Source organism: Scyliorhinus torazame, chromosome 11 (genome assembly GCF_047496885.1).
Source record: "Scyliorhinus torazame isolate Kashiwa2021f chromosome 11, sScyTor2.1, whole genome shotgun sequence".
Classification (NCBI taxonomy): domain Eukaryota; kingdom Metazoa; phylum Chordata; class Chondrichthyes; order Carcharhiniformes; family Scyliorhinidae; genus Scyliorhinus; species Scyliorhinus torazame.
The window spans coordinates 137,865,065-137,874,841 of NC_092717.1; the positions used below are offsets into that span (position 1 = coordinate 137,865,065).

General features: G+C 44.7%; 1 protein-coding gene and 1 long non-coding RNA gene across 2 annotated transcripts; one reads left to right on the forward strand and one right to left on the reverse strand.

Annotated features, from left to right (window-relative positions):
- Nucleotides 1-280: 280 nt before the first annotated feature.
- On the reverse strand, nt 281-6,718 carry LOC140385546 (uncharacterized). The gene is made up of 3 exons (XR_011933400.1): nt 6,519-6,718; nt 4,287-4,750; nt 281-1,116 (listed from the first exon to the last, which is right to left on the reverse strand). It is a non-coding gene; the product is annotated as an uncharacterized lncRNA (long non-coding RNA).
- Nucleotides 6,086-8,689, forward strand: snai2 (snail family zinc finger 2). The gene is made up of 3 exons (XM_072467797.1): nt 6,086-6,366; nt 6,656-7,246; nt 8,043-8,689. The coding sequence occupies exons 1-3, from the start codon at nt 6,288-6,290 to the stop codon at nt 8,222-8,224; spliced, it is 852 nt and encodes a 283-aa protein (XP_072323898.1). The 5' UTR covers nt 6,086-6,287; the 3' UTR covers nt 8,225-8,689.
- The last annotated feature ends 1,088 nt before the right edge of the window (nt 8,690-9,777 follow it).

Consider the following 9,777-nt stretch of genomic DNA (forward strand, 5'->3'; position numbering starts at 1 on the left):
GAGTGTAATGAAGGCAGATACAATTATGGCTTTCAAAAGGGGATTGGATAAGCAGCCGAAGATTTAAAAAATATATTGCTGGGCTACAGGGAAAGAACAGAGGAGTGGAACAAGCAGAGTTGCTCGTGCAGAGAGATAGCACAGACACGGCAGGCCGAATGACCTCCTTCTGCACTGAACTTTCTGTTGCCACTTTATTATCGAACCACAAGCCGTGAGTACGTTTCTTGCATTGACCAAATGACCATACAACCGTATGTTAGTTCAAAAGACAGTTTATTATTAAACACAAGACTTATCTCTCTGTGCAATGATACACGCGGCTACGTATTAAACTACACCTATCAACTAAGATGACCTTTAGTTAACTTCTGGATGACCAGCTCTGTGAGGGTAGATAAGGCCTTTATCTGAGTCCCCACATGTGTCGGCTTGAAATCGTCAGGTTCATCTCGGCTGTGGCGTGTCTCTCTCAGGTAGCGATCGTGGCCTTGAACTTGGCTGGTCATTTTGCTGCAGTTGGTGTAGGTAAAGGCCGGTCCCAAAAGAGGCCGATCCCTAGAGCGCAGGGCTTCTTATCATTCTTCTCTTTCGCGTCCTTTTGGGCGGGGTTAACTCAGGATCCAATGGATCGATGGGGTCTTGATCGCTCTGATCGATACGGGCCAATTAGGGGCGGGTACCTTGATAGCTGGGCAGGTCCTAGTTGTCATTGTTCCAAGTGCGTAGGCCTTTCCGAATAAGGGGAGGTGGTGCCGGGGAGTCTGCTACTGTTGCTATTGCTTAATTTGAGTCTATTGTCCTGGGGAAATCGGTGATTGACCTTTAACAGGTGCAAGTTTCGATTTGGTCTGGTTTTCCTTTGCTCAGTACACAGAAACTGTGCCCTGTCTGTGTCCTGACTTGACCACAATTCCCTTTATCCTCTGCGGGCGGCCATTTTAGATGGCCACACTTCCATCATTGATCGTTGTAAAAACCCATGTGGTTCACAAATAGGGAAAGAAATCTGCCATCCTTATTTGGTCTGGCCGCCATGTGACTCTTAACTGTCCTCTGTTCAAGGGCAATCAGGGATGTACAACAAATACTGGCCTTGCCAGTGATGCCCACATCCTATAAAAAATAAAAAACACATTAATAATTATTTTCAAAAGTGCAAAATGTCACCAACAGTTATTCAAAAGTGGCTCTTTCACACAAGTTTTATCTCACACCCATGTGCATAAACATACATATATATAACACACATGATGGTATTCCCTCTGCCTCATATACTGTGGCACACGGGCATTAATATTAACACATTCACAACATTGTACTGCAAATTACTCCTCCCAACAAATCATAATCCAGACTCCATAAGAGAGCCCTGGCTTACGTGCTCTGCTTTCAGATGTTGTATCTTGTTTGTTTTGAGACAGCGGGTGGAGGCTGCCACAGCATTTTTTAAATTTCATCTTTCATTTATAATGTTCCCAAGAGCTGCAATGCACCCGGAGCTTCACATTGCACTGGTCTCGCTCTCCCCCACACAGCTGTGTTTTAGGGTCAGATTGAGACTTGCCTTTGGAGTATACCATCAGTTATGAATCACTGTGAACCGGAAACTGTTTTACAATGATAGAGAAGTGGCAGTAAAACTGCATCCTAATATTATACACAGACAGCGTACACCCTGACTCACACAGGAGCCAGTTAGGTGCTTGGATATTTCACAATTTTTACTACTGCCACTTTTTCCTTTTTACATCCATTTTTGGGAGCTGCTGCACTTCATTCTTAATGTGGAGACTTGGTCCAATTAAACTGGCCCACTGGCACAGTTTATCTTTGCTTGTGCTGAGGAAGTATTCCCTTGTTACCCTGGGGCCAATCATATAGTGTGAAATTAGAATCATATGTGAGCCAGACCAGGCAACTTCCCATCCCTGAAGCAACTAGTGGAGATTTAACACCTATCCCACAAGTTACCAGATTCATTAAATTCAGTTTCACAACTTGTCATAGTGAGATTTGAACTTATGACCTTTGGGTAGTTCAGTGCCTTAATTGCTCGCCCAACCTATTGTTAGTCAGTGTTTTCTGGAGATGGCTGGTTCACACAATGGGGAACAGTTGATGGAGGAGAATATCTATTCTAATGTGCACAGACATTGAACCAACTTGAAGGAGGCACAAGTGAAATACTGCTTAACCTGAAAGGAGTGTTTGGTGCCTTCAATGGTAAGGATGAAGGAGGTAAAGGGGCTGGATGAGGAGTTTGGAGTGATGGGGGAGTGAACCAGGGTGTCATGAAATAACCAACCTGTGGAATGCTGACAGGTGATGAGGGGGAGATACTTTTCATGGTGACATCATGCTGCAGTTGGTGGAAATAAAGAAGGATGATCCTTTGAATGCGGAGGCTGGTGGAGTGAAAAGTCAGGACAAGGGGGACCCTTTCATGGTTCTGGGAGGAGGGGAAGGGGTGCAGGAAACAAGTTGGACCCGGTTGAGTGACCTGTCAACAACCTCAGTTAAGGAAAAAGGCAGGCATGTCAGAAGTGCGGATTTCAAAGATGCTGTCATCAGAACAGATATTATGGAGGTGGAGTAACTGGGAGAATGAGATGGAGGTTTACAGGAAGTGGGGTGTGGGGCAGCATGGTGGAGCAGTGGTTAGCACTGCTGCCTCACGGCACCAAGGTCCCAGGTTCGATCCCGGCTCTGAGACACTGTCCGTGTGGAGTTTGCGCATTCTCCCCATATTTGCGTGGATTTCGCCCCCACAACCCAAAGATGTGCAGGCTAGGTGGATTGGCTACGCTAAATTGCCCCTTAATTGGAAAAAATGAATTGGGTACTCTAATTTTATTTTTACAAGGAAGTGGGGTCTGAGCAGCTGTAGTCGAGGTGGCTGTGGGAGTTGGCGGCTTGTAATGAATATTGGTGATGTGTCTATCACCGGAAATGGAGACAGAGGTCAAGGAAGGGAAAGAAAGTGTCGGAGATGGGACACGTGAAGGTGAGAAAGGGTGGAAATTGGAAGCAAAATTGCTATTCCAGGTCCAGACGAGAGCATGAAGTGGCTATGATACAGTGTCATTGTAATGGGGAAAGAGGTGTGGGAGGAGCCCTGAGTAAGACTGTAACAAGGACTGGTCCATATAGTCAAAAAAAAGCCAGGGATAACTGGGACCCATGTGGGTAACCATAGCCACACCTTTAGTTGCAGGAAGTGAGACAAGTTAAAGACGAAATTGTTGCGTGACAGAACATGTTCAGCCAGGCAGAGGAGAGTGGTTGTGGATGATTGTTCAGGCCTCCACTCAAAGGTGAAGTGGAGAACCCGCAGGTCATCCTGGTGGGAGATGGAGGTGTAGAGATATTGGACGTCCATAGTGAAGAGGAGGTAGTTAGGGCCAGGGACCTGGAAATAGTTGATTGGGCATCAAAAGAGCCATGGATGTTGGCGGTTCAAGGTAGGAAGAAATGAGTACCATGGGGCAGGAATGGGATACAACGGGTCTACTAATGCAGTCCTGTTTATGGATTTTGGGAAGGAAGTAGAAGCAGGCTGTGGGGGGTTGGGGATCTATGAGGTTGGAAGCTGTGGAGGAAAGATCTCGAGGGGAGATGAGGTGAGTGACCATTCTGGAAATAATGGTTTGATGCTTGGTGGTGGGGTCATGGTCCAGGGGGAAATAGGCGAAAGTGTCTGAGAGTTGGAGTTCAGCCTCTGTGAGGTAGAAGTCAGTATGCCAGACAACAATGGCACCACACTTGTCAGCAGATTTAATCACAATTCAGGATTGGACCTGAGAGAAAGGAGTGCAGCAAGTTCAGAAGGAGACAGTTTGGAGTGGGCGAGAGGAGCAGAGGAATTGAGATGGCCGATGTTGCACCGACAGTTCTCAATGAAAAGATCAAGAGCAGGTAGGAAGCCAGAGAGAGGGGTCCAGGTAGAGGGAAAACACTGGTAGCGGGTGAAAGGATCCATTGAAGGGAGGGGGTCGGTGCCCCCAACCTGATATTATTGATAGTACCACTGCAGCCTACTTGTAGTGTTAATGTAAGCCTACTTGTAACAATAAAGATTATTAACATTAAAGGAAAGGCTATTAATATAATATATCAATTATAAAATTATGAGTGTCAAATGTATATTACAGAGCGATATTTGTCTGTTTATATCCAGAATGATTTTGTGTCTGAGTGCATCCGTTATCAAACAGGTGCTATAAAATATAGGGATTAACACATACCAGTGGGAGTATAAATTACATTGAAAGGACTAACATTACCAATTCAGGAACTATGACCATTTATCATATTGTCACCACTTTGACATTTCTCCAACGTTCTCTTTCTTTCCTGTCAGGTGGTCGCCTGTTTTTTTCCAGGCGCTAGATGGAGACATTTGATAATTGTAATCTCGTGTCTCCCAAACCGGACCCGGTCTTATCTTGCAGTTAGTCCTTATGGCCAGCAGGGGACGGCAGCGTCAAGCCTGAAAGGTTGAACCAAGACACTTGCCCCTACAATACTTGACATGGAATAGTGTTTGCAGCAGTTTACAGAATCGACATAATTTAATTCTGTTGCTTCCCTCCTTGAACGGTTCCGCACGTAATCTACCCGACATCAGCCTGGAGTCATGTGGCTAGACAGGTGCGCGCAGTCGTTTCTTCACGAAATCCTTTTGCAGAAGAATGTTTTCCTGTAAAACATCTGTAGATCTGATGCATCTTACCCCTTTTTAATGAATCTGTGTTGACAAAAAGACGGATTTTATTGCTTCAAAGACTGTCCATCATGGTCAGTTTGTATTTATTAAAGAATTGTTACGAGTGTTTAATTTTTCTGTAACACTCCCCGATCAGGAGGCTTTTGCTAAAGCTTTCCCGTTTTAAATTTGGATTTTGTTTGAAGCGATCCAAATGCAGGAAGATTTTGTTTACGAATCCCTGTTTAAATAAAGCATCAATTGATACTGTCCATAAAACCGTCCTTTACAAAAGAATTCTGCTCGTCACCGATCACTGTTACAAATACCGTTTTGTTTTATTGCCTGTTAATACTCTTGCACATCTGCTACGTGGGAGATAATGGGACAATTTCATAAAGCTACACTTCCTCTAAGTTTCTCCTCACGCAAACTTTTGTAAGCCATTCATACTAGTGGACCTCATTCCTAAAACTAGGTGTTTGTGTCGTTCGAGTAAAAGGTTTCAACCTACCCTGTTATTAAGTAAGCCTTTACATTACATACATATATTGTATTCATTTTTTTAAAAATTGACGATTGAATGGTGCATATTTTTAAAAACTGACGCACAATATCGTTACTGTTAAAACGAAATGGAATGCCTCATTCGCAATCATCCAGAAACCATAGATGCAATTACTAGCCATCCTTTAGATTGTAGTTGTATTCCTTTGTATCGGGTTTGCAATCAGTTATCAGATCAATTAAACATTTAAACCAATATCCCCGTATCAATACTTTTGATCAACTTGCCGTTCAGGGTAAACGGCTAATTATGGATTACAGTGTACGATCTGCACTCTTTACAGAGGATTGGCGACTTGGGACGTCGTGCCCCCCCCCCCCCCCCCCGTCACATTGATTTGCACATCCCTTTATTTAAATGGAAAGTTACCCCCCCCCCCCCCCCCCCCCCATTGTCTTATCAGATTTATCTGGCAAAGGCTCTGATTTTTTGAGAAGTATTTCTTTGTTGGTCCCCCCTTGGAAAGCAGAAGACAGACAGAGTGTGGTGCCTGGGTCGGGGCGATGATTTGGGCAGAGGAATGTGCACTCTGCAGCAGGCAACAAGTCCCAACAGCACCGCCTGGCCCGGCCCGGCCGCGACGCCCCCTGCAGGGCGCAAGCCCTCCTGCAGCTTCCCGCCGCCCCAGCACCTGTCGCTCGGCGCCAGCTGGGGCTCCACCAATCCCCGCCCAGCGCCCCGCCTCGCCGCCCGCTGGGGGCCGCACGCAATTGGTCGGCTGAGGCGACACATGCAAATAAGCGCGCGTGCGCCCTCCCCCTCCTCCTCCCCACCCTCCCCCTGCACCTGACTATTTACAGCACACTGGCAGGAATGCGGGCCACACTCCTGCACTGCCTCCTCCTCGCACACAGCAACCACATCGGCTTCTCACTCGCCACCCTCTCGACTGGAGGGGCTCACTCCCTCTTACTTTTGAAAGCAAAAAAACCCTCTTGCATTTCAGGATTATTTTACAGAAAATAGTACCCCCTTTCTCCCCCCCCTTCCCATCCCAGGACACTCCCCAAGATGCCGCGATCTTTCCTGATTAAGAAACATTTTAGCACCAGCAAAAAACCAAATTACGGCGAGCTGGACACGCAAACAGGTAATCTACCGTCTCTTCCTGCAGTGATTTATCGGAGAACGCGGTATAGGCAAGTTTACATTCTGAAGTTTGATGCAACTTTTGCTGTGCTACTTGTGTCTTTGGACGGAAGTTTGTAGTAAATGTACTTGGCTGTCAAATACTGTACGAACCCCTGAGTTGGCAGCAACATGGGTATGATGAGTCTGTTGAAGTCGTTCTCTTTGAAACGCCGCTGTTTCAACTATTGAGCTGTTCTGTAATCTTGATTATTGTGGGTGTTTCAACGCGTGTTTTATTTTGCTTGCAGTCATCATTTCTCCGTTCCTGTATGAGAGTTACACGATGCCAGTCATTCCTCAGCCGGAGATCCTCAGTTCTGGGGCTTATAATCCAGTCAGTGTGTGGAGTAGCGTTTGCACGGGGCTCATCCCCTCTCCTGTCCCCAGCGACCCTGCACCTGCCTCGGAATACTCATCCGCTCACTCCTCGCCCCTCAGCAACGGGAGCCTGTGCCCAGCGGGACGCCTCAGCCCCCAGCACTCCGATTCCGATCGCCTCCACAGGGATCCCCATGGCTCGGAGAGCTCCATCAGCGACGAGGAGGAGAGGATTCACCCCAAAGTGTCGGACGAGCACGGCGTGGACGCCGAGAAGTTTCAGTGCAACTTGTGCAGCAAGGCTTACTCGACTTTCTCAGGGCTGGCCAAACATAAACAGCTACATTGCGACTCTCAGACTCGCAAATCCTTCAGCTGTAAATACTGTGAGAAGGAGTATGTCAGCTTGGGAGCATTAAAGATGCACATCCGGACCCACACACTACCGTGTGTGTGCAAAATCTGTGGCAAGGCATTCTCCAGACCGTGGCTACTGCAAGGGCATATCAGAACACACACGGGTGAGTAAGACCCGAAGTGTAACGGAATGTCCCACCATGAGGGGAACCACTTCGTCTGCCTGCTTTACAAGATCACAAGGAAAATATTAAACGCATTCAGCCACATTATGTCATCGGTATATATCAATGGCACTTTATCAGGTCCAATCGAATGTCCCTTTAAAGTATATTAAAGTGTTACACCTCCTCGAGTTTACGAGTATTGCTCTCCCCTAAAACATACTTTGAAAGTTGACGGAAAATGAACAGGTACGAAGTGGTTCAGAAATTGTGCGAATTTATTTTGAAATTGCGTTCAGCCAGGTAGTCTGAGTAAACGCTGTCAGATTTGTAGCACGCCCATAATCACACCGCCCTGAAGACACAACAGAAGTGGTTGTTTAAATTGTAGAAGACATGTTGTGGCTGCTCGGTTTGAGATTGATCTACAGGATGCATTGCCAGTGCTATCTGTACGGAGTGATGTTTTTAAATATAAGAAGCACTGAGATGTTGACGGGACTCGCGTCTGAATGCACCTGTTACCAGTTGGCAACCTCACCCTGCCACTTGAATCTCATGTTGAGATAACTGATTTCCCATTTTAGCCCAGCCATAAGGTTTTCACTATAACAGTACAATTAAAGTACTTTATACATAGACTAATTCGACAGATTCAATGATTTACCCAACCTTAAAAACACATTAACCCCCAACGTTCAACGATTTGCCTCATAAACATGAAAAAGAAACAGAAACCCACTTTAGAATTGTCTAAAGTTAAAACAATTGATTAACGATTTTCTTCTATTTGCAGGTGAGAAACCATTCTCCTGTCCCCATTGCAGCAGAGCATTTGCTGATCGATCCAACCTGAGGGCTCATCTACAAACTCATTCGGATGTGAAAAAATATCAGTGCAAAAACTGTGCCAAAACTTTCTCCAGAATGTCTCTTCTCCACAAACATGAGGAATCAGGATGTTGTGTAGCACACTGAGACACATGGAATTATACTAAAGGCCTAATGAAAATTCTGTTTTCACATTCACTTTCCAAGCATCCAACTGCCCTGCTCCATCAAGATCTTCCAGTTTTGAAATTGTTGAAGCAACTTTTATACTTTACAATTTGGTAAAAGTTTTGAAAAACAAAGGTTGATTAAGAATGTTCAAACTATGTACAGCATAATGAAATGCAATATTATTTGGGATACTCAGTGTAATATCCACTTTGTGCCTTCTGTCAATGTGGTTGCACATGTTTTTTTAATAATGTAAATACTTTTTGTGTATTTGGATGCGTTATGGATGAAAATGAACTAAATGCAGTCGTGCACCAAGACACTTAATATGTGCAAGTTAAAAGCAAAGGTTTATTTGTGACAACCTGCACTTTTGATATCTTCAATGTATTTTCTATCCACTTCAAAAAATAAACATGTTTTTGACTTTTTTATAATAAACCGTTTAAAACGTGTTACTGTCATATCCGTCCACCCAAATGTCAAGGAATGGGATGTTGGGCGTCAGACAGACCTCAATATACATCTTGTCCATACAGGATGGGGTTTGTTTCTGTGAATTCCTGGCTGTTAATTGCCATCTGTTTCACATCAAAGCCGCAAGACATTTGGACTAAATAACCAATGCACAGACCACCTTACAGGAAATAATAATGTTCCCGTTGAGGGGTCGCTCAATCTGGAGAGTCAAAGAAATTGTACCCCTTGAGAAACGTTTAGCACGTAAACACGTCGTTAAATATTCGCCCATTAAAACGCAATGCACAACTTCTCCATTCACCTCCGTATTCTAGTTAGCCATTAGTCTGACCTTCATCTCCGAATCCCACTTTTCACGTTGCATTGTACCGTTCCGCTTCCTAATTGCAAATTCTGCACAATGTCCTTGTTTGTCACGGATGATACCATATACTTTGCTAAATTACGTCCAACTGTAGCGTAAATGGTGCATGATAGATATACCTATATATCCGAGGAAATTCCAAGCAAAGACAGAAAACACTGCAATCTCAGCAGGACTGGTAACATCTGCGGTGAGAGAAGGGAGCTAACATTTCGAGTTCGGGTGACTTTGTCAAAGCCAAAGTGAACCCAAGTAATTCAATCCACACATTTTGGTTAAATGTGATGTAGCTGAAAATAGCTACGTGACCAGGTTAACTGGACCCATTTTGCAACTCGATTGTAGGACTTATCGAATCAGAAATATCTGCCTTTGCTTGTTCCCGCGCAGTACACTCGTTTTCGTAAAGATTTCCAGTTTATATTAAAAAGTAGCGTCCGTGGGTTGGATAGGTTAACCTTCCAGAACATCGTTCACTGTTTAGTTTAGGTACAACTTTGTGAATCAGAGACACTGGAGCAGATGGTTTGGAGAATTCCTCGTCAACAAATATAGGGAGACAATGGCTAACTTCCTCAGTGAACGTCTACTTCCGAGATAATCCAGTTACAAAATGATTTGTGAATACAGGAAACACTAACGATTGAATGTAATCTCGAACAATTTGATGATTACGTTAAATCAT